This window comes from Pygocentrus nattereri, chromosome 16 (assembly GCF_015220715.1).
Source record: "Pygocentrus nattereri isolate fPygNat1 chromosome 16, fPygNat1.pri, whole genome shotgun sequence".
Classification (NCBI taxonomy): domain Eukaryota; kingdom Metazoa; phylum Chordata; class Actinopteri; order Characiformes; family Serrasalmidae; genus Pygocentrus; species Pygocentrus nattereri.
In genome coordinates, this window is record NC_051226.1 from 18,260,866 (window position 1) to 18,285,892 (window position 25,027).

Sequence of the window (25,027 nt, forward strand, 5' to 3'; positions counted from 1 at the left end):
CTGGCCTCACCGTAAACTACTCACGATCACTGCTCCGCTCCAGAGCTGTCACTGCTGACCGGACGTTACTTAATACCATACCGGAATCAATATCACGCTGCGTTCTCTCAGCCATTTTTGTTATTAGCTGCTCCAAACGTACCGTCTCTTCATCCCTGTCAGTGTTTTCGAAGATTTTAAACCAGCGGCATCGCAGGGGAACGTACGTGTATTGTCCAGTTGTCTTTGAAAATAACCCGAGGCAGGGAAAGTGTTTATACAGTAGATGCCCGTTTTTAGCTTTGATCAGCTAACTTGCTTAGCTGCGGTGCTGCAGGCCTTGTTTTCGGCGAAGCTCGCTCGGTAGCGTTTCTCTCCGCTGTCCTTTTAGCGTTGCTCTGTGGAGTTTCTACTGTTATCAGATTAACCCCAGTCGGATGGAAAACGTATGCTTCAGTAGCCAAATGGGTTTAAATGTTATTTTTGTGTGCGTCATTGCTATTTTCTTTGGAAATAATTGGGCTAACTTAGCTTGTTACCTAACATCAATGTGGCTGGCTTCAGCTAGCTAGCTGTACGTTAGCAAGCAGCTGCGTCAAGCAACAAATAATCTTAGATATTACTTTATTCCATGTGGTGTTATGCATTATTATTCAAAATAGCCGATTATTATTCAGAATAACCGATTATTCCTAGGTAGTCAGCTAACATTTGTCCCCTGTTTAGCTAAACCATGTCCAGCTGCAGTCGGTTTTGGTCTGCCATGGTGTTAATATGTTATCACATAAAGTACTTGTTCATCTGGTACCAAAATGTGCCTGCATTCGCCGTCTTTGATGTCTTTATTTATTTATTTATTGTATTAAACTCTGCATATATGCATATATTGTCTGCATTTGCACCCTGTTTTCAGGGGTCTAATGATAACCCGTGACCAAGACCTTGATGTTGGTTATACATAGGATTGCCATCTGTTCAGGATTTCCCTGGATTCTCCACGCGTTTGTAGTTGTCTCTCCAGGAAAAAAGTGATCCCACAAAATATCCAGGAATCCAAGCATTTTCATATATTCGCTTCAAAGCAATACAAATGATTCCAAAGTAGGATTTTTACAGGATAGGGCAAAACGTTCTTTAACTTTAATGTAAGTTCATAAAAAGAGATTTTGTGTGATTTTAGAGATCTTCTGTTAGTCTGTTCATCATGTTATTGTCACACAATGCAAAGAGCAGCTGCGGAGCTCAAATGGTGTAGAAAAATAAAAATTGGCGAGATGTTTTTCTTTGGACAGCGATGAGATGGTATTATTTCTAATGAAATTTAAACTGCTTGTTTTTATCCAGTAAAATATTTTGTATTCATTTTGGTTTGTTCAGGTTACCCTCAATGTCGGGGCAGGTGTTAGGAAAAGGTGCACTGTTGGTGAAGTTTAGGTACTAGGCAGCACTCAAACACGACAGCTGAGAAAATTTGGCTTCATAGCTGAACTGTCATCCGTCTGCCTCAGGTTGCATTGTGAGCATAGCTACCAATCCACTGCATTTAATGAAAAATCAAGCGACTGATCGAGTGTCCAGGAGTTTTACTGGACTAGGATGGCAACCCTAGATCATTATATGAGAATCTAAAACGCTTCCAGATTAAAAGTTTAGATTGGTTGCAATGTATAGACAATCTGCTAATTGAAATGGTCACATAATCTACACTGTTTCATTTGTGTTTCAGTAGCCCTTGCAAACATGTCTGACTTTATTGAAAGTGAGGCAGAGGAGTCTGAGGAGGAGTTTGAGGAGAAGGACCTAAAACCCAAAAAGACACAGAGGTTTATGGAGGATGATGAAGACGGTAAGGACTTGGGTTAAACATCTGTTTTGCATTTAATTAAACTTTATATGGAAAGTTGAAGCACTGGCCGTAGCAGATTGTGTATGTATAATATGTATGTTTGTATTTGTGCATTTCTGTCCATTTTGTGCTCAGAAGAAGAAGAAGAGAACACAGAAGATCAGGATGAGCATGGAAACCTAAGAGGGCTTATTGATGATGGCAGTGATGAAGGAGAGGAAGAGGAGGAGGAAGTGGAGGAGGATGGAAACAGAAGTGTGGGAGGAGACAGTGACTCTGGAGAGGAGGTCCGTCGCCGACGCAGAAAGCGTGGTGAGTAACCATTAGAATTCGGGAGCATTTATTGATTTCAAATAAGCAGGGAAAATACCTCAAAATAGACCAGTATTATTTTTACCTCATAATTGCTCAAATCTTCCTAGTCAGTGGTTCATTTGTTGATTCTGAGGCTTGAAATGAAATGCAACACCCATGAAAACAGTCATTTGTAAAACATAGAAGTGGTCATCTCCAGGATTTTGTTGGGTCGCAAGATAGATCTTTGTGTCTGTCTTTCGTAGTTTTTGATGACGGCTTAGATGATGATGATCTGGACCTTATTGAGGAGAACTTGGGGGTCAAAGTAAAGAGGAGGGTAAGTCAACTAAAACCTAATTTCCGCTGTGCTCCACAAGACTAGCCTTCCGATTACTTTTAGTAATGCAGACTTATGAAAGTAATGTTTTGATGCTTGTTTGGATAAGCAGTTTTTAATCACAATGGCTTAATGAACATAATATTGGTTTATGTGACAAGGTAATTCAAAGTCATTACCTGTTTTATCAATACAGAAAAAGAAGTACTCACGAGTGAAAACAATGGACGACGAAGGTGAAGATGATGAAAAAGACCTAATTGCAGATGAGATCTTTACTGGAGATGGTGATGGAGAGGGTGAAGAAGGAGAAGCTGTAGAAAGGCGCCGTCCAGGAGATGACGAAGAAGAGGAGGAGGACGAGGAATCAGGTAGGAAAGATGGGAATTTCAAACTATGCGTCATGACTTTCAAAGGCTTTTGTTATCATCAACAGAGCAGATGTAGGCATATTTTGGAAAACAAAAGCATCATAAATGTTTTGGTTTACTGACCACATGCACTGCTTTTGGATTGAAACCACCGCTGGCAAAAAATGTCACATTCAAAACTGCAACAAAGTAGGTTCCTGCATGCATGTAGAGAATAAATATGAAGTCATTAGGGAAGTCGATCACGTCGGATCAATAAGTACGCTAAGTAGTTTAAAAAAGTTTGCTAAAAAAACAAAACATTTCGCCAGTATGTCATGATGCTCATTTTATTAAAAATTAGGTGATGGTGTAATATTAATTGGCAGACTAATATCTTAATTATGTTGCGTTATCTATGTGAAAACGAAGCATGTGCTGGTGTTCAAAGTTAAAGCACAAGGATCAGATTACTGATAAGCACAGGATACCAAATACTGAGATTTCCACAGTATAGGGTGTATTTGACAGGCATTTTGGTTTGATCTCTACAGACATAGATGATTTCATTGTGGATGATGATGGACAACCCATCACAAAAAAGAAGGGGAAGAAGTTTACTGGATACACTGATGCGTAAGTTGTCATGTAGTTAAATGTTTATAAAAAGACATTCAGCTTACAATCACATTCACATACAAGCAGTCCAGTTTCTTTGTCTGATATTACATAAGTAAACTCAGCATTAAAGTTGCAAGGTTCATGTTTTTTCACTTGGGCTGTCAACTGATGAAAAAGTATGTCATTGGCCATGCTATTTTATAGTTACTTGTGATTCGATCACACATCTTTTTTTATTTTTTTTGGACCATTAAGGGTTTTTTCCCATTTAATTGGGAAAAGATTCATTAGAATGTGTTTAATTTCAGTAATTCAATAACAGTATTTTTCTAATGTGAGAACAGCATTCACATGCATGAAAATCACAATTTCAAGTTTATCGTCTATGTTCAGGGAGAGCTGCAGTGGCTGCATGTTCCAGCCAATGAGCCTTTATGTTCCGTATATACAGATAGTGGTTCCAACTCCACAACTGTAGTCCTTTCACTCTGATTCATACAGCTTGTGGATTTTTGTTACAGTAGATGCTTTCTGCTTTTGTAATTTTGCTGCTTGTTGATGAATCTGCCCAGCCTAATCTGCCAAAGATATACAAACTGTGTAAAAGTTGTTTGAACGTAGGGTTTAGTCTGTGATTCTATTATAGCAACATATGGCACACAAGTAGCTGAACGGATTGGTGTTTTTAGTATGTTAACTTTCATGGTCCTACCTTCCTAAATAATTCTGTTCCCAGCCATCCCTGTGTATTTTACGGTAGGGTCAGATGTACTAAAATACAACATAAATTTTGCTGATTAGGACCCAGAATTGTATAAACTAAGTATTCTGTGAAGTCCAGTGCCTGTGTAGACTTGGAAAGAAGAATTTGTGCTGATGGTGTACCTTACTTTTCATGTTGTTTTCTTTTGTGAAATGTGTTTAAGAGCAGCCAGAACTTGAGTAGTGATGTATCTTAATGTTTGAACAGCTGATTTAGGTTTTTGAATTGCCTACAGTTATTAAAAAGGAGACACAGGACTGGCACAATTGCGTTTTCAGTACTGTAACCTGTTTTTGATCTCCTTTGACCTCTTGCCTTGTAGTGCTTTACAAGAGGCTCAAGAGATTTTTGGTGGAGACTTTGACTTTGCTGAATTTGACACTGAGGCATATGATCGTGCTGAGGAGGAGGAGGAGGATCAGGATGATGAAGCATGGGATCGACCAAAGAAGCAGACCAAGAGGAGAGTGGGCCGCCGCAGCATCTTTGAAATTTATGAGCCCAGTGAGCTAGAGAGCAGCCACATGACTGACCAGGACAATGAAATACGTTCCACAGACATGCCTGAGAGGTTCCAGGTGTGTAATAAAACCTAGCACCAGTAGCTTGTGATGGTTGTGTCAGAGAGGTGTTTGTGTTATTGATTAATTGTTCTTGTCGTCTGTGATTCTCTAGTTGCGTGCTATACCTGTGAAACCTGCTGAGGATGATGAACTGGAAGAAGAGGCTGAATGGATCTATAGAAATGCATTCTCGACACCAACCATCTCCATGCAGGTTTTAAAAAGTTTGTCAATGAAACATGGGAATCTGTTGTGCTGTTTCTGTGTGTATTTAACCTTTCTTTTCTTTCCTTTTGGACTAGGAAAGCACAGACTACCTGGATCGTGGGACCACCACTAACTTTAGCAGGAGAGGCCCCAGTACCATAGCAAAGATCAAAGAGGCCCTTAACTTCATGAGGAACCAACACTTTGAGGTAACATTTGTGAATGTCTAAACATCTAACACGAGAAAGATGAGAAAGGAGGAGGCTTCCTTTAGTTATGTATTATGGTAGGGCAGCGGCTGCTGGGGTGCATGGTATAACTTCAGCTTTGATTGCGTCCTCTTCCAGGTTCCATTCATTGCATTCTACAGGAAGGAGTATGTGGAACCAGAGCTCAACATTAACGATCTGTGGAAGGTGTGGCAGTGGGATGAGAAGGTAAGTATAACCCACTCAGTCTCTCGTATTACACCTTTCATTTTAACGTTCATGCCATTCACGTACTTCACTTCCTAACAAATAATCCTGATGTGTCCATTTGTGCCTTTTTTTTCAGTGGACCCAGCTGAAAACACGTAAGCAGAACCTGACGCGGCTTTTCCAGAGGATGCAGTCATATCAGTTTGAACAGATCTCAGCAGACCCTGATAAACCACTGGCTGATGCTGTTCGTCCTCTGGACACTGCTGACATGGAAAGGTAGGGATCTGCCCATAGAAAAGATTTTTCTTCGTCTTATACAGAAAGTAGGATACTCCTGATCAAGCATGTCTGCTTGTGATGTGATAAACTGTCGATGATTCTAGAATACTTAAATTATTCAGTCTTTGTCATCCTGAAAAAAGTGTTCTACGTGCTTATAGTTGCGTTGTAGGAGAATTTCAGGAGACGTAACTGGAAATGGGCAAGAGCTGTACACGTCTGCCAGTTTGGTGCTTTGTAACATTAGCTTCCAAATGTAACATACATCTTTTCAGTAGTGTGACTCGCTCCACAGCACAAATGATCCAATAAACATTTCTTAACACAGAACTTATTTTAAGTCCAGGCTTTCTGCAGGTTATAAGTTCTAAAGTGCCTTTTTGTTTAAAGTGTCCCAACCTGGTATGATTCTGTAGTTTAGAGACATTACATACGCTTTCCTGCCTTAACTAGTTCATTTAAAAAAAATATTTGTGGCATCTTAGCTTATTTAACTATATCAGACCACCAAACAACAGAGTACTGATACTCAATTAAAAGTGATGTTTACTGTGGCAGGCTGAAAGATGTTCAATCTATGGATGAGCTAAGCGATGTCTATAACCACTTCCTGCTCTACTATGGACGAGACATCCCCAGGATGCAGAATGCAGCCAAAGCCACCAAGAAGAAACTGAAGAAGATCAAGGAGGTGTCAGAGGAAGATGGTATGGCTTTTTTTTTTTTTTTTTTTTGGAATAGATTTTATTGACCAGAATGTTTAGGTGATTGCACTTCATTGTTTTGTTTACTAGAATATTCAGAAGGTCTAATGCTATGTTTTGTTCTGCTAGGTGAGGAAGCTGAGGTGGAAGAGGAGGAGGAGGAGGAAGAGGAGCAAAAAGGACCAGATCTTAAACAAGCTTCCCGCAAAGACATGTACAGCATCTGCCAGTGTGCTGGCCTTGGTGTGTCACTATACTGATGTAACTTTTTTTAACGGCGCAACATTGCCTTGATGAAAGTCTGCAGCCTCATGCTCCTACTCAGTGTAGACCTAAAATTTTCAAACTTACTTAAGATGTATTACCATCTGTCTTTCTAGCAATAGTTTTGAATCTTACAGCTTCGTTTTGTCCATTTGACATTTACAAGCATTAATTTTAACAGATGGACTGGCCAAGAAGTTTGGTCTCACTCCTGAGCAATTTGGTGAAAACTTGCGTGACAGTTACCAGAGACATGAGACTGAACAGTTCCCTGCAGAGCCTTTGGAGCTGGCAAAGGACTATGTATGCAGGTAACCAACCACACAGTGGATTTTGTCTTGGTAAATCTGACTTAAAACCTATCTTGGTTTTGTCAAGTTTTGTCTAGCAGTATCTCCTTGACAAACAATTCCATCTTTTTGGTTATGGTGGTGTGATTTTTAGGTGTAATGCTATTTTTTTTTTTCCCTGACTTTTTTTTCCTGACTCTTTCTCTTGTTGTGTTCACAGCCAGTTTAACACACCAGAAGCTGTCTTGGAAGGCACACGCTACATGGTTGCCATGCAGATTGCCCGTGAACCTCTTGTCAGGCATGTGCTGAGACAAACCTTCCAGGAAAGGGCCAAAATCAACATCAAGCCCACTAAGAAGGGCAAGAAGGTGCGTGCCTGTATACATTAGCCTAAATGTATTTAATAGTTAATACAAGCTTTTGTAAATAAACTGTTGAGATTCACTGTTTGGCGTTTATTTATTTGTTTTTTAATAAGTCTTCTAACTTCAAATTTTATTCTACTTTGCCCTGTGCATGTCATCAAGGAAAGGGTATCAGCAAAAAAAGCAACTTTTCATTCCCCTTATAACCTCCTTCTAGATGTTAGATTTGACTAGTGTTTTGTTTTTTTGCTAGGCTATTAGTAGTTTTAATAGGCTCTGCTTGTGGTTGTCCTGTTCTCCCTGATTTCCTAATAGGTGTATAAGCTACATTCAGTTATGCCCAAATATCCGTTTTATTTGCAACATGTGGTTTTTTTTTTTTTTTTTGGTTTTTTTTTTTTTTGGCTTGCTTGTCTTTTTAGAATTTTAATAAAATGTTTTTCTGTGTCCCAGGACGTTGATGAGGCACACTATGCATATTCGTTCAAGTATTTAAAGAACAAGCCTGTGAAAGAGCTGAGTGGAGACCAGTTCTTGAAGATGTGCTTGGCAGAGGATGAAGGCCTACTTACTATAGACATCTGCATTGACCTGGTTGGAGTTAAAGGGTAAAACTGTCCTGCACAGCTAACTCTTGTCACTAAGCCATAGACAGTGGTATGATAAGACCAGATTACTTCAGATTCAGTTGTAATTGGAAGTGCTGTAGTTAATGAAAGTGTTTTTTATACTTTCCTAAGTCCATTAATATTTTTGTTTGTGTTGCATTTGCAGGTATGGGGGTGACCAGACATATTTTGACGAGATCAAGCAGTTCTACTACAGAGATGAGTTCAGTCACCAGGTGCAGGAGTGGAACAAGCAGCGAATGTTGGCCATAGAGCGTGCACTCCAGCAGTTCCTCTATCCTCAGATGGCCAAGGAGTTAAAGAATAAGCTCATTGCTGAGGCCAAGGAGAACATAGTCAAGGTAATGTTAAAGTACATTTTGTTTTTTACTTTTATCTGTACTTCACAACCACATTGAAGCAATTGTTGATTCTCATTTTCTCACTCTGCTTTATCATGCAGTCATGCTGCAGGAAACTGTATAACTGTCTGAAGGTTGCGCCCTATCGTCCAGACCAGCAGATAGAAGAGGATGATGACCTGATGGATGAGAGTCAAGGCAAGGGCATCCGTGTCCTGGGAGTGGCCTTCGCCTCTGGCAGGTACAAGCTACTTAAAGCCACCAGCCAACACTTCAAACAGACATGGTTCAGTTCTACTGTTGTTCAAGTTCTGTTCTTGCCACTAACACCTCAGGCAGCTATGCATTTCATGTTAGTTTCTTAAAAGTTTGAGTTCATCTGTGTCTATTTTCTTATAGAGACACTCCTGTGTTCTGCGCTCTCATCAATGGTGAAGGAGAGGTTGTGGATTTCCTCCGGCTTCCTTATTTCTTAAAGAGGAGGAATGCATGGAGAGAGGAAGAACGAGAGAAAAAGGTTTTTCAAGCAACAAATGCTGAATTTCTCTAAAGGCAGTAGTTTTCTCTACTTAGAGCTTTTACTTGATATTATGTCAAGTGCATCAATTACTATTTTTTTTTTCTCAGCTTCAAGACATTGAAAACTTGAAGAAATTTCTTCTTAGTAAGAAACCACATGTTGTGGCTGTGGCTGGTGAAAATCGGTGAGTGAGTGTTTTTTTTTTTGTTTGTTTTTTTTTTTTGCTTTGTGTGCAGATTTGTTATTTAAGCCAATACTCATTGGCTTGCACCTAGCATACTGAGTTTGTGTGACTTATGTTTTCTGCTGCAGTACTCATTAGAGAGCAATGCTTGTGACCCATTCTTTGTAGCAAACGCTCTTCTTCAGATTTTTTTTTGGGGGATTTGGGTTAAAGAACACTGGTTGCTGTCATTAGTTCAGATTGAACTAGGCTTGATTCTAGCTAATGTTAGCTCATTATCAGTACAGAAATTTGCTAAGCAGTTGACTAGCTAACATTAACCACCTCATTAGTACTGATGAACTCAATTCAGAAATCTTGTATAATCTGACATAAGTTCAAGCATACCTCCTTGGTCTAATGCAAAGTGTCTGTGTGGAAGAGCGCATCAGGGTTGAGCATGAGTATTGAAAAACCTGAAACACATTTACCAATGATACAAGATTTTTCTCTTTATATTTCTTTCTCACATGCTAGCTAGTGTGAGAATATGCAAAGACAGGACAGAGTTGTTTTGACAGTATTTTTACTGGTAGTTAAGGATGGAGGTACTTTTAAGACACGCAGATGTTTTGTTATGGGCTGAACAACAGAGTGGTTGTACACTCTCTCTGCGTGCGGGAGAACAGAAACCTCTGATGCTACATTCCCAGTAATGTAATTACATCACTGTCTCATTGCGCATGAGATATTGAGAAACCAGTTAAACTAACGCCTTGTTTTTGTTCCCTTTCTAATTTCTTGGGTGCATTTTAGGTTTAACCTGCACTTAGTAACCACTGTATGCCAATGTTTTGTTCTCCTCTCCCTCGTTCTCTCCAGGGATGCTCACATGCTGATGGAGGACATCAAGCGTACAGTTGCTGAGCTGGAGCAGGATTCCTCTCTGCCTGCAGTGGGAGTCGAGCTCGTAGACAACGAGTTGGCTACATTATACATGAACAGCAAAAAGTCTGAGGTGAGTCACTGTACTATGATGAGCTTTTCATCAGGGCTGTAGGCAAATGCTTAAGTCATTTAAATTTGCATGTCAAAATCCTGTCATGTTAACATTTGCTCACTGTCAAGTGTTTGTTTCTCACAGACGGACTTCAGGGACTATCCTCCCCTTCTTCGTCAGGCTGTGTCTGTAGCCCGTAAGATTCAGGACCCCCTGGTGGAGTTTGCCCAAGTGTGCAGTAGCGATGAGGACATTCTGTGCCTCAAACTGCATCCGCTACAGGTACTGTACCCTCATCAGAGCTTTTTGTGTATACTACTCAGAACATTATTTATTATTTACATAACATTTTATAAAATTACTGTGCAGTGATGCACTGAAAAAAAAAATTACTGGCTGAAACTGAAATTAAAGACACACCTGCCAAAAGCTAAAAGTAGGGAGGTTCTTGAGTATTGTGCCCTGTTTTGAATCTCGGGATAAACAGTGATACAGTGATTCAGTGTTGACTAATGTTCTACATAGAACCTGCAAAATATCTAACATTTCATAACTGTTAATCAACTGCTGCCCAGATGCCTCTATGCCAACCAACACCTGATTTGTTTTAAACAGTTTCTCATTTCCATCATTCTTCAAATGATTTGTTAGACTTGGAGTCTTAAAAAATGTGTTCCTGTTTAATCTTTTAAATCTTTTTAATCGAGGAATGGCTCCTTGCCAATGTTCTAGCTTTTTTTTTAAACATGTATATTTTGTAGAGGCATTTGTACTGTTCTAGTCTAGTCTAGAATTATAGTCAGTGTTTTTCCCTTCCTTTCTCTCATTGATTTTGTATTCTGCCATTTTCTGCAGGAACATGTGGTAAAGGAGGAATTGTTAAGTGCTCTGTATTGTGAATTCATTAACCGGGTGAATGAGGTTGGTGTGGATGTGAATCGAGCCATTGCTCATCCTTATACACAGAGCCTGGTCCAGTACGTCTGTGGCTTGGGACCAAGAAAAGGTTCCCATCTGCTCAAGGTGAGCTGCAAGACATGGATTAATTCTTTGATTAACTGACTTAAAAATTGTTTAGAGTTGAAGTTGACGCCTCTCCACATTTTCAATTAGATTCTGAAACAGAACAATACTCGTCTGGAAAATCGAACACAGTTGGTCACCATGTGTCATATGGGACCCAAAGTGTTCATCAACTGTGCTGGCTTTATCAAGATTGACACCGCTTCTCTTGGAGACAGGTAAGTAGTCGTGTAGTTGAGTGGCTTTGCCCTTGCTTGTTCGCCTGATATTCCATTGGCTGATGCATAAAAACACGTTTTTTTCCACTCTGTAGCACTGACTCCTACATCGAGGTTCTAGATGGTTCCCGTGTGCATCCTGAGACTTACGAGTGGGCACGTAAAATGGCGGTGGATGCTCTGGAGTATGATGAGTCAGCAGAGGATGCTAACCCTGCTGGAGCGTTAGAAGAAATCCTGGAGAACCCAGAGAGGCTGAAAGACTTGGACTTGGATGCTTTCGCTGAGGAGTTGGAGAGACAGGTCAGTCACCCACTGTAACATATGTCCATTCATTCTTGAGTATAGTCTGCATTTTCTAGATTACGGCAACAGTTGATGATTTTATTTAGATGTCCATCGTCACAATTCCAGTTTTGTGAGACAGAACTTCACTATTTCATAAAAGCCATGGTTTTCTCAAAACCTTATGGTCATAAGCTTTTCAATTTCCTTATCTAGATCTCTGTTGCAGATTTGTTGGTTGCATGTAAAATAAGCATTTCTAACATTTCACACCCTGTCTTTGTGTGTTGTATTACACCAGGGTTATGGCAACAAAGGGATCACGCTGTATGACATTCGTGCAGAGCTCAGCTGTAGGTATAAAGACCTCAGAGCCCCATACAGACCGCCAAACACAGAAGAAGTCTTTAACATGCTTACCAAAGAGACTCCAGAGACCTTCTATATTGGTAGGCACCATGCCTTGTCCAATAGATCCTATAATACATTGGTAATCTTTCATTAAACTGAAACATCTTATTTAAGTGCAACATATTTCGATTGGACCTTACTAATCATTAATTTAAAGATATTTTTGCTTAGTTTTTTTTCCCCCCTTCAATTTGTAGGTAAGCTGATAACCAGTGTTGTAACGGGCATTGCTCACAGAAGGCCACAGGGAGAGAGTTATGACCAAGCAATTCGTAATGATGAGACTGGACTGTGGCAATGTCCTTTCTGTCAGCAGGACAACTTCCCTGAACTCAGTGAGGTGAAACACTTTGTCTTTTCTTTAACACTCTCTATAATAAAGCTCCCTTTTTGTTAGCCATCTAGGCCTCTCTCATCAGGCTGTGTGGATACAGTAAAATGGTTATGGTTTTCTTTTCAGGTTTGGAACCACTTTGACAGTGGCTCCTGTCCTGGCCAAGCTATTGGTGTGCGAACTCGTTTGGACAATGGTGTCATGGGTTTCATCCCTACAAAGTTTCTGTCAGACAAGGTGGTAAAGCACCCTGAAGAGAGAGTAAAGGTACTGTCATCTTTGTGCAGGATTAAGATTTAAAATTAGACAAATGTTTATTATTTACATTTTTTCACTATTCATGACTCCAGAATTTATGAAGTCAGGAGGATACTTCAGGATATCTAAAGGCAGAGTAGCATATTAATGATTATACATCATTGTTCTGCATTTGGCATCCTTGTTATAAGTTAATCTGTTTTATTTCTAGGTTGGCATGACTGTGCATTGTCGTATCATGAAGATTGACATTGAGAAATTCAATGTGGACCTCACCTGTAGAACATCTGACTTGGCTGACAAGAACAATGAGTGGAAACTTCCCAAGGATACCTACTATGACTTTGATGCTGAAGCTGAGGATGTCAAACATGACGAGGAACAGAAGAAGAAACAGCAGAGAACCAGTCAGTACACTAACCTCAGATCGTTGTATTACAAGTAAAAGTTTTTTAAACTCTAGTCTCACTGCATTGTTGCTAGGGCTTCACTTTGACTCAGATACAGATTGTTTGATTATGCAAATATCTCTCATAAGTGTTTGCCTGTACTTTTATCCTCATAGCTTATATCAAGAGAGTCATTGCCCATCCATCGTTCCACAACATCAACTTCAAGCAGGCTGAGAAGATGATGGAAACAATGGATCAGGGTGATGTGGTGATCCGGCCTAGTAGTAAGGGAGAGAACCACCTGACAGTCACTTGGAAGGTAGCAGATGGAATCTACCAGCACGTGGACATCCGGGAAGAGGGAAAAGAGAATGCTTTCAGTCTGGGGCACACACTATGGATCAACAATGAAGTGAGTGCTAAGAGTCCTTTTGTTGGTGTCATGTTTTGTTTTTGCTGTTTGTGTGTAGATAAATTTCTCTGTGATCTGTAGTAGATCTCCTGTATCCTGTCGATCAGCAAGTTTTTAATTTTGCACATCATTTGTTACACGAGAGATAATGTAATTACTTTCAGGTAGCCAAGAGTTGAAAACTTTTAATATTACTGTGCTTCATGTAGAATCGATGTTTAACAGAAATGTTCTCTTCCTCCCCACCCCCACCCTCATCAACGGCCAGGAGTTTGAGGATCTGGATGAAATCACAGCCCGTTATGTGCAGCCCATGGCAGCTTTTGCTCGTGATTTGCTCGGCCACAAATACTTCCAGGAATGCAGTGGTGGTGACAGGAAGGTGCAATATGTTGCTTGTATTATGTATATTATATATATTAGATATATCTATATGGATTATGCTATGTTCTTTTCATCAGAAGCCTTTTTCATGCATCTTTCTCTTGTTTTAAAGAAAATGGAGGAGCTCCTAGTAAGGACCAAGAAAGAGAAGCCAACATTCATCCCCTACTTTGTGTCAGCCTGCAGAGACCTGCCAGGAAAGTTCCTGCTGGGATACCAGCCTAGAGGGAAGCCAAGGTACATTTCTGTTAGATACTGCTGACTTTTGCAACAGGAACTAGATGTATTTTATTGATGCACCCAAACTCAAAACACACAAAAAACTGAAACTGATAACTGACCAAAAAAATGTTTACATAAAACAGACTTTTATTACAGGTATTATATTCTGTCGGCTACTGTATGCGCCATGTAATCCAGCACCCTCCACAACAGAGAACATTTGGTCACCCAAGGCAATGATCTCCATTGTTTTTCAGTAGTTATACTTTGCACTTTAAGAATTTTTTTCCATTATTTCAAGACCTTGGGCTACATGTGGCAAGGAGAGTGAAAGGAACGATCACTGTTTCCCATGTTCATTAGCAATAAATTTGTAAAGAGGCAGTCATGGGCTGGAGGTTAGGGAACTGGCCCTATAACCGGAAGGTTGCCAGTTCAATCCCCACTGCCAACAGTCCATGACTGAGGTGTTCTTGAGCAAGACACCTAACCCAATTGCTCCCCGGGCACCGTGGATAGGGCTGCCCACCGCTCCAGGCAAGTGTGCTCACTGCCCCCTAGTGTGTGTGTATTCACCAGTGTGTATGTGGTGTTTCACTTCACAGATGGGTTAAATGCGGAGGTGGAATTTCCCTGGTTGTGGGGTTTAAAAAGTATCAACTTAATTTAAGTCTTCATAGCACATCCATAATACATTTTAAAATCTGTTTATATGACTACTTTATCTTGTCTCTGTAGGATAGAGTATGTCACCATCACCCCAGATGGTTTCAGGTACCGCTCCCAGATATTCCCCACAGTCAATGGACTTTTCCGCTGGTTCAAGGACCATTACCAGGAGCCTGTGCCAGGTATGTGAAAAGTGCAAACGGACCAGTATCCCCAGTTTTATTAAAATTTTGCCTGCGCAGTCTTTAGCATCTAGTGGAATTATAATACCCTTAATATTGAGTATATAGTTGCCTTTTTGTAATTTATTTACCATTTTTGCTTTTTTTTTTTTTTTTTTTTTTTTTTTTTTTTTTCTCTGCGTCTAAAGGCATTACACCTAGCAGCAGTAGTAGAACACGAACACCGGCGTCTGTGAATGCAACTCCAGCAAACATTAACATTGCAGGTCAGTTCTGTGTCCAAAACACTTCTAAAAATTCTTTCTCTAGTCTACTTACCTTGATTTAAACAATTTCCTTTCTCTCCGTTTCATTCAGATTTGACTCGAGCAGTCAACGCTCTGCCCAGGAACATGACATCCCAGATGTTTAACGCCATTGCAGCAGTAACAGGGCAAGGCCAGAATCCCAACACTACTCCAGCCCAGTGGGCCTCCAGCCAGTATGGATATAGTGGAGGCAGCAGTGCAGGAGGAGGAGGCAGTAGCAGCGCTTATCACGTAAGGAAATCACATCCTGAACCAATATTTGCTTGATCACACTTGAACATACAATCGTAATAAAGTGCAGTATAATTAGGAATGTTCGTTACATCCTTACTGTATTTGAACTAAACTATTTTTCCTTTTCTCTTTTGTTGACCTGCAGGTGTTTGCCACACCACAGCAGCCTATGGCCACGCCTATGATGACGCCCAGCTACTCATACACCACCCCAGGCCAGCAGCAGGCTATGACTACACCACAGTATCCTAGTAGCACGCCACAGTCCTCCCACGGACACCACCAGCACCCTTCTTCCACGCCGTCCTCTTCCTCATCTAGGGTTCGGACACCACAGCCTAAGTGAGTGCACACCACAGTGCCAGGCACAGGAGCGCTTGGAGCTACCTCCAGCATGCCTTCTGCTTTGTAGATTTCCTTCTTTTATGGTGAAACCAGATAATAGAACCCAGGTTGCCCCCACTTCAGTTTGCTGTACTGGTAACCATTTTAATTATAGATATAAATGATGTAGATTTGTTTGTTGGTTGGTTTTCAGGTATTATAAAAGATGCCTCAACTCTAAAAATCCCAATGTTTTAAATGATCGATGTCAGTGAAGTTGGGCTAGAGCTCTAACTTTTTTTTTTTTTTTCCTTGAACTGTTTGTCCTTTAGAACAAGCGCCCACACTGCTGTGGATTGGGGTAAAATGGCTGAGCAGTGGCTGCAGGAGAAAGAGGCAGAGAGACGGAGACAGAAGACCCCTCGAATGACGCCCCGTCCTTCACCCAGCCCCATGATCGAGAGTACACCCATGTCCATTGCTGGAGATGCCACACCTTTGCTGGATGAGATGGACCGATAAGAATGGACAGGAGGCATTGACGTCACCCACCCCCTAATGCCCCCCTCCCCAACATACAGACACAAACACCAAAAAAGGAAAAAAATCTCATCACCATATCTTTATCATCTTATGCTCTCTCTATTGCACGCATTTCCACTGCTCAAAGTATTTCATTTTGAGAAAATGGGTCGTTGAAAGATAATGAAGTGAGACAGACTCTACAGAAATGAGCAGATGACAAGCTGATTCAGGAAATGGACCTGTGGAGAAGTTTGTCGCAAAACATTTTTCTTTATTTTCTTTTTAGAAACAAGCGCTATCAGGTGCCGTCTTTCATTTTTTCTTTGGTTTTAACAAGAACTAAACTAAGACGAGACTGAATAAAAACACAAATGGTGGATGGTTTCTCTTGCATTGCCGATGGTGTTGACGTTTTGTAAGATGGCTAATTCAAACCAGTACCTGTATTAAAAAGTGGATATAAATGGGAGGCCTACACATGCTTCACAAAATGGAGACCTGTTCACCTTTTTTGTATTCATCTATCATAAAAAATAAAACTGAATTTCAGTATGAACCATTACACTGCAATGCACACATCCTGTATAATATGCTCTGGATCACCTGCCAGTTTTTCACTGCACTCAAAAAGCAGTTACACCCCTTTGTAGATTCATTTCATGTTATAGTGCGCTGTATTCATTTTAATGAATTTTACATATATATGAAATTAGGAGTATTAGGTTTAAAGGAATAGCTGTCTTTAGAAAATAAGAAATTGAGAGTCTAACAGAAAAATCTCATCCAAGGATGAAACCATTCAATATCAGAAGCTCTATACACATTTCTAGTTTTGATGTGGTCGTTTCCATTAATCTGTTTGAGAGATTTGTTCTTCAAATTTATTTTCCCTCATTATCGTTCAAATGTGGCTTCAGCTGAGGTACGTATTTACATTTTGGTCATGAGCGATGTTTGCTTGTGACCATGCATCATTCTTTCTTTGTTCATGGCACAAGTGTTTTATTTTAAGTATAGTTCTGTATTAGTTCATGCCTCCTCTCTTAGCTAACACCATACACTGGCATAAATACAAGTTCTTGCAGTTGAGTGTAAACAAAATGTCCTGTTGTGACCTGAAGTTCTTTATATACTGTGACAGTCTTCAGTCCTCATGTTGAAAACCTGGTTATGTTGATACTACTTATGGTGAAAAGGCCTTTTATAGTTTGTTTTTAGCTTTTTTCCCCCTAAGCTGCCAAGTAGCCTAGTCATTCCTTTATCTTGTGTTGTTGAATTCCGGGAAATGTATACTTGCCCAATCATGTTTTGTACAGGGGTCGTACCATGTGGCTGTAGTGTGACCTTGATGGCGGGAAGTGAATGCAAAAGAATGTGACTGCTGTTCAGTGTAACTTACTGCTGGGATCGCTTTCATTTTTTTCCTTTGATAAAATTCTCCAATGTAAAATGTTGAGCAGACTCCATGTCCTCATTGAAGAGATCCTATGGCACAGAGATTTGATCATGGCGCCAAAAAGTAAACGGGCATCGTTTGTAGAATGTATTTGAATTTTCTTTTTAAGATTTTACTTTATTACTGTGAAACATTTTTTTAATTGAAGAAATTTTCTATAAATCACCATCTACACGCATATGGTTCGGATCAGATCTGTGTGTATGACTGTTTCATAAATGATGCCCCAGGAGCCCAATATCTCTTAGAAAAGGGCACCACCATATGCGCATTTTCTAGCTGTTAGGTGTGTTTCACAATGCAGGGTTTCAGTTTAACTAGACATTAATAACCCAGAAATAACCCAGTTTCAAACTCCATTGAAATGCTGACTAAACTACTGGTTCACAAACTGGCTCTTTCACAGTGAGCAAGTTCAACATGGACATTCTGACTAAGTTTCAGCTTCACAAAGCTTAACAAATGGAACTGCACACAACTCCTTTCACAAGGACGCTTGACTTTCTCTGTTAAGTAATGCTTAGATCCTCAGAGATGAATCTTTACACATGAGTACATTAAAGGAGTAAGGTAGTGCTGCATGCTTTTTGTTTTTTTTTCTGTAAATTGATACAATTATAACCGTTACATCACTACTACACTAAATGGGGAAAATCAACAGCAGCAAATAAAATAAGTATGATTAAACGGGATAAATAATAATTTAAAAAGTATTAAAAATAGCCATATCATTATGAACATTATGAACAGAATAATATTAAGCTCAGACAGGGCTGTGTAGAGATCAGCCTGTGGGAATGCATGCATGAAAGCATGACATTTACGCTGAACAGCCAGTCACATGTAAGATGACTAGTTGAGCGGCTCTTTTTCATAAAGGGGGGTCTACGTAAATATGTAGAAAGTAAAGCATTTCTAACAGTTAAATAACTCCACTGCCAGCCCATTAGTGCTTTTTGGAGCACTAAAGCTTTACATTCTTAACATATCACAGATTTTTCTAAATTTCTGTATAGTTCAGGGGTTGAGATATGAAGTCATTGAGTGGTTTGATGTGAAATTGTTCATTTGGAGAGAAACTTGCAAACTTGCAGTGGTGGGGATAAGAGCCAGGAGTCCTGATGTCCACAATGCAAATATAGCCATTTTATTTACTGTCCAAAATCACCAGTGAACCTACACGAGTCTTCTGAGTTTTTATGTAACATTGATGATGGTAAAATAAGCCTTAGAATACCCTTTATGTACACCTCCACCAGGAATGGATTAAAATAAGTTGATTACGTTTTGACCAAAACTTCATCACAAATTTACTGCAAAATTATTACTCATGTAAACTTTCTGTATGGGAGCTTTTAGAGGCACTGGACTTCTCAGACGCCTGGTTCATATCAACACTGCTGTGAACAAATGTAAGTTTCTCTAGAACAAAGCATTTTGCATCAAACCACTGTAAATGGTTTGTTGACATGTTTAACCTTTGAGAACAATTTGTGGAGTTCTCCTTTAAAATGAATTGTCCTACTGTAAATGATAATGCAATTGACATAAGTGTCAAGAGAAAAAAATGTCATTCCCTGATTGGTCAAAGAGCTGTTCATGATCTGAAATCCCAAACTTAGCCTGGCCTTGAGAAGATGTGCAGCCTAGATCACCATGGCAGGCTATCCTGATAAGTGATCCACTGAAAATCCAGAATTAGATCACAAATCCTGCACTGGGAGGCAGGCCGACCCCAACTAACAAACCAAAGGGATAGAGCAAAACTGAACTGTCTGAGTGGCCTTGAGGACCTGTTTGAGAACCACTGGACTAAAGGACACATTATTTCAGGAAACCTTATTAAGTCAAATGCACTGCAGTATGATGTTATGCGAATGATCCTTCCTGTAATCACTGTTATACTTCCTCATCACACTTGAAATGAGATCTGAGGAAAATTAGCTCCCTTTAAGAACAAAGAATGTGTTGTACACATGAATGATGGTCCTTGTCCCACTGCTTTGTATTTTGCTATAATTTGGTTGGTTTTCAGTCTGAATGAAACTTCTCTTCCAGGCTCGGGGAAAACAGTCCTACCATTTTGCTCAGTCTGGGAATCCAGTGATCTGACAGGTCGTGCAGATTCTGGTCATGGGTGCTGGCGTATGCTATCATATTAGCTGAAGAAACACATGATGCAGCTGAAAGAACAAAGACTTCACTTAAGAATCTTGCCATAAAAAATGCCCGCAGGGCATTTAAGGAAAATGATGTGATCTCTTGCGTATGCTGCATTTAAACAATGTCGCCAAACGAAGTGCTGTGAAGGCCAGAGCATTACAACAAATGCTTTAGTCAACAGCAGATTTTAATTGAGATCAGTTACATTAATAAAACAATTTCTTATATATGAACATATTTGTGAGCACAGTTTCAGAAAAAGCATCAGAACAACAGAACAGCATCCACCGATGTAAACAGCTGTCATAGATCTACACTAGAACTGAATGACAAGTGGGAAACATATGAGCGTACATTGAAACACAGAACTTGTAAACATATTTAACAGTATATAAAAGTGCCGGGACAGTTCCTAACACTCACTAAAATAAAGTTCAATTCACCACCTAGTTAAACAACCCAGTTACAAAATGTTTACTAAGGGAGATGTGCTTTTATTCTGCAGTTTTCTGTAGGACTGCACAATATGTAACTTACTAAAGGATTAGTTCAAAGAAGCCTGTATATAGAGTACTGTGGAAAAAGTCAGGGACTATACTTTTTTTTACAGTCTATTAATTTTTCAGCATCAAGAAAAAAAGCCATTTTTTTCCAGTATTTAGTGTGTCCACCCTCGACTCTTTATTACTTATTATAACTTCCATTCTTTTCAGATGATTTTGCTTTCAGTTTTTCATAGAAATCTGCAGGGATATTTTCACTCCTCCAAAGTTCAGTCTTACAAGTTGGTTAAATTTTCTGCTTCTCATGATCCAGTTAATCCATTACAAATGTAGACTAATCAGGCCATAAAACCACATTCCACTTCTCACTATCCAGTTTAAACGTTCTAAAGCAAATTTTCTTCTTTTTTTGTCTATTTCCTTTTCTCAGTTCTCACAGTGGAGGGAGTGACAGAAACACCTGTGGATTTTTGCAGATATGAAGCAAGAGTGGAGCACCTGTTTCTCAAAGATTATCTTAAAGTAACTGATGGTGACAGTTTTGGTGGTCTACCAGGTTGTTGCAAGATCTGGCACGGTTGTCGAGTCCCAATTTCTGTGCCTCATTTAATCATTTCTTAAATTCTGGTTTTGTTAACTCCGGTTTTTTTCACTTATTTTCCTTATGCAAGTGAATTATCTTATATTGAATCTCCTCAGAAATGTCTCTTGAAAAAAGTAATAAATCATTAACTGGAAATGAATTTTAAAATTTTAAAAATGATTTTTACTTTTTTAAAAACTACATTCTGAGGATGAAATATTGGTCTATTCATTTAGGACTTATTACTCTAATGTAGCTACATTTCTTGACATTAAATGAAGTCCTTGGTAATAAATGGTAACTCTTTTGCACAAAGATAGATGTGTTATGCTTTTTATATCCAATGTGTGCTTTTATATATGCATTAGCAAGCTCATATACACTATAAGATGTCTTTCAGCAAAACAATAATATTCTTTTATCCTTGTGCACCTGAGCACAATAGCTGTCAAATGGGTCAGGTGATTTTCTTGTCAGAGCCTTTCATTGTCCAGATCAAACTCTCATACAGCTTTGACATCAGCTGTTCTTCAGTCCAGTGAAGCTGGTGATAGCACTTTACAGCAGTAGTCCATGCTTTGGTGCGTATCTGAGCTGATCTATGTCTCTGTTCTTAATCACTGACATCCATTCACACCACAGTGATTCTCTAAAACTCAATTGCAGCAGTTGGCTTGCTTCTTCCTTAATGCTTTGAAATCATTGTGATAATCCGTGATTCCTGTAGGAAAGTAGGTTGATAAGATTCATTTCCATAAGCAGTCAATGAAGAAAGATGCTGCCATTGTAGCTGCTATATAATGTGTAGATGTCCAATCAAGTACTCAGGACCCCAACCTAAGCCCACTTTTTAGTAGGGCTAGAGAATACTACTTATCTCACTCAGACTGACTGGAGGTTTCTAATGCTTGGATTCAGAATCTAATGCTACAGAAAACTATCATTGATATTGTTGTCATATTAAAACCTTGGTAACCTCGTAAACCGGTTTCTTGGTTACCTGGTAACCTTGGTTTATCATCTTAAATGGATCAATAGAACAGAAATGCTCCAATATTACTGGGAAAAAAGGGTCCAAATTACCTGTTAACACTTCAAAAAAAATCTTTAATCACAAAATTGAATTACTACAGATCACTTACTGACAACGTCTCCTGCTTGTCTTGTATTCTTCCTTTCCAGTTCAGCTAACACAGAGGCCTCAAAGGTAAGTGATGCAACCCGGAGAAAGAACTGTCTCACGCTCTCTCCTGTTCATGGACATAAAATTGGAGGCTATTTGCTATGGTATTACTGCTGTGACAGTACTATTCAGTGAATTAAAGCAATAAACCACAATCCAGAAGGGGTAGCAGTTTTTTTTTATAAAACTGCAACAACATATAATGTATACAAGATAATGTGTTGATAATAAAAATTATACAGATATGTATGAAAATGATCATTTAAGATTGAGAGAATCAAAATTTTCAATTCATTTTCACTTATTACAAGAATATTAACATAAGCTGTTCATAAATACCTTTGATCTCTGAAGCACATTATTCCATGTCTGTACATGTGTTCTGAAGTGCCCTTGTAGGCAGCCTTCTACATAAAGTATTGACAACTTGCCTGAGTATGAGTTAAGTCTATTTTTCCCACCTCTGGATGTGACAAACAGAAGAGAGTGGCCTGTCCTACCTGACAGAGCAGACAGAGCCCAGTACTCAGCTTTTAACTCCTCTGACAGCTTGATGGCTTCGTGCTCCATCTGGGCCAACAGGTCAGGATGCTGACAGAAACATTTAAATTGAGTTCACTGCTCAAGCATGCGAGGTGTATTCATTTGAAAATGAACTCACACTCTGATCCTTCTTGGTTCCCACAAGGAAGAGCAGTACACTGGAAGGATCATTATCTATCATGGCATCTTCAAGCCACTGTCTGCATGGTTGCCCAAAAGAGACAAATGAGGTCAAACACGCCTGCTTACACAGCAATGTCAAATGAAGTCTCGCACAGTATTTAGATGTGTCTAACTTAATAAGCAGAAAAATGTGTGGCGTTTTTATGACTTACCTCGCATTGTCCAAAGAATAGTAGTTGCTTAGATCAAACACAACTATGATGGCTGCACAAAAAGAGGCAAAAATGGTACTATGAAAGCAGTCATGAACACCTAATATAGCAAAATATAAATGTTATCACCTTGAGCCCCTCTGTAGTATGTGGAAGCAATGCATTTAAACCTCTCCTGACCTGCAGTGTCCCACCTACAGTGAGAGCAAATATTCAAGCAGGTAAATTAACTATATGGGAAGTATTTAGCAACCTGAATTATGTAAATTACATATTATACTTTTAGGTGTTACATTATTACATTGTTCTGCTATGAATTACTTTTTATTATATTTGTTTAATCTGATACGTATATAATTTCCTGTGCAAAGAACCATGACTCACAACTGCAGATTAAAGGGCACTCCCAGGACTTCAAATCTCTCCATTTCAAAATCCACTCCAATAGTGGCTTTGTAGCCTTTGTCAAAAGAGTCCTTACAAAACCTTAAGGCAAGTAATTAAATACTATTATAAAAACAAACCTTCTCACACATAAATATTTCTATGAAATGCAGTATTCAGGATTTTTTTGCACCACTCACCTATTAATTAAACATGTTTTTCCCACTCCAACATCACCTACAACTATGACCTTGGCTACATTAAATCTGTAGACAAAACAATGAAAAAATGTCATTTTTTCAAAAGTCATAGGTCTTCATTATGCATAAGTCTATGAGCCCAGTGAAGAGTCCCAATGGAGCAGTGATAGACTGAGAGAATGCAACCTACCCCACTGGGTCTGATTTCTGACTCTGACATGCTTCTTGAACAGTAACGTGAAAGCTGTCTTTGGTGTGCAGTGCAGCATCCTTTGTGAAGTACTGAACAACATAGCAGGAAAAGACAGGATAAAGTATTCTAGCTTACTCATAACAATTTAAGAACCAAAGCCTTTTGGGATCAGGTATTAAATTCATCTATAAGGTTTTGTCTAATAATAATTTAATTGCTCAATCAACATTGGCACCGCAATTTAGTCCAAGAGTAGGCTTAATCCATAGGCTTAATCTGGGAAAGCAGTCTATAAACATTTCAATATCACATTTACTTTATACATGAAAAAAACACATCTTGATTTCCTAAAAATGATTAAGCCTACATGACCCAGAAGGATAAGCAGCTTAGAAGATTGTTCCTATTAGAAACCACTTGTTTTGTATGATACCTTTAGATCCCATTAGGAAAACATCAAGTACATCTGAAATGAGTCTTAGTTGTTAATCCATTACAAAACATTAAACATAAAGGCGATTGGACACTAGGAACCAACAGAAACCTTTAGTGGATTTTTTTCAGCAGGGCTCATAACATGCCACAAACAGCCATGAGAGTTACCAGAGGGAGCTCACAGATGATCCTGTCTTCTCGAATAGGTGGTAGAGAACTCATAATTGGCCTCCTTGAGAAGTAATCAGATGGTCAGCAGCACACAAGGAAAAATGCAGATGTTTACAGCTAATGACGTTATCCAGGCAGATTAAAGAACAAAATATTTTTTATAAAATTATTACTTTATTATTACATTAATGAGCATTACAAATCTGTCATCCCATTACATTTCCCTCTTCATTTTATATTTTTTATACAGCCCAACTTATTAAAATATTATACTACAATATATATTAATACTTATATAAACTAACAGACCAAATCTAAGATTCAACTTTCTCTGTTTTGGTAGTTTTTAAATAACAAAACTACTACTTTAACTTTAATTTGCCGAAGTACAAATAGGCCTATCCATCTAAATAATGTTCAAATCAGCAAAACAATATCAGTAAAATTACAAAACCAGTAAAAACGATACGTACCAGATAGTTCTGAATATATCAATCCACAGTAATTTAGCCTTCTACATTCCCCAAGAGTCAGGAACCGCTCATCATAGGGTTTCACTCTGTCTCCGTTCGCAGTGCCAAAACAATGTAAAGATCGTTCTTCCTCTGGTGATGAGTTTACGTCTATTTTGATGTAAATCGATCGGACGGTTTTTCTTGAAAGGCAAAGGAACACATTTAACCGTCTGCAGTTCGAGTTTTGCGTTTTAATAACCCCTATCCCTGCCTCCTGCTGGTGGTGGACAGTCTTGACT

General features: G+C 39.1%; 2 protein-coding genes across 5 annotated transcripts; one reads left to right on the plus strand and one right to left on the minus strand.

Annotated features, from left to right (window-relative positions):
- The first annotated feature begins 31 nt into the window (after positions 1 to 31).
- On the plus strand, positions 32 to 17,578 carry supt6h (SPT6 homolog, histone chaperone and transcription elongation factor). Of its 4 annotated transcripts, none has more exons than XM_017698621.2 (37): positions 32 to 202; positions 1,706 to 1,825; positions 1,961 to 2,137; positions 2,386 to 2,459; positions 2,656 to 2,830; positions 3,364 to 3,445; positions 4,516 to 4,771; positions 4,869 to 4,970; positions 5,059 to 5,172; positions 5,311 to 5,400; positions 5,519 to 5,661; positions 6,223 to 6,371; positions 6,498 to 6,611; positions 6,814 to 6,943; positions 7,143 to 7,293; positions 7,744 to 7,898; positions 8,065 to 8,260; positions 8,362 to 8,501; positions 8,660 to 8,777; positions 8,888 to 8,964; positions 9,826 to 9,961; positions 10,088 to 10,225; positions 10,799 to 10,966; positions 11,057 to 11,184; positions 11,280 to 11,487; positions 11,771 to 11,918; positions 12,078 to 12,220; positions 12,341 to 12,481; positions 12,684 to 12,879; positions 13,038 to 13,276; positions 13,545 to 13,658; positions 13,773 to 13,897; positions 14,621 to 14,733; positions 14,922 to 14,999; positions 15,091 to 15,272; positions 15,421 to 15,617; positions 15,932 to 17,578. In XM_017698621.2, the coding sequence occupies exons 2-37, from the start codon at positions 1,720 to 1,722 to the stop codon at positions 16,119 to 16,121; spliced, it is 5,193 nt and encodes a 1,730-aa protein (XP_017554110.1). In that variant the 5' UTR covers positions 32 to 202; positions 1,706 to 1,719; the 3' UTR covers positions 16,122 to 17,578. The 4 variants fall into 4 exon arrangements, with proteins under 4 accessions (XP_017554110.1, XP_017554112.1, XP_017554111.1 ...); XM_017698623.2 differs by having other exon boundaries at positions 1,964 to 2,137; XM_017698622.2 differs by having other exon boundaries at positions 1,709 to 1,825.
- Positions 17,579 to 19,912: 2,334 nt separating this feature from the next.
- On the minus strand, positions 19,913 to 25,006 carry rab34b (RAB34, member RAS oncogene family b). The gene is made up of 11 exons (XM_017698625.2): positions 24,747 to 25,006; positions 24,271 to 24,334; positions 23,665 to 23,756; positions 23,475 to 23,540; positions 23,275 to 23,376; positions 23,020 to 23,084; positions 22,891 to 22,942; positions 22,674 to 22,755; positions 22,513 to 22,603; positions 21,972 to 22,079; positions 19,913 to 21,550 (listed from the first exon to the last, which is right to left on the minus strand). Exons 2-11 carry the CDS (start codon positions 24,322 to 24,324, stop codon positions 21,486 to 21,488), a joined length of 777 nt encoding a protein of 258 aa, XP_017554114.1. The 5' UTR covers positions 24,325 to 24,334; positions 24,747 to 25,006; the 3' UTR covers positions 19,913 to 21,485.
- Positions 25,007 to 25,027: the final 21 nt, after the last annotated feature.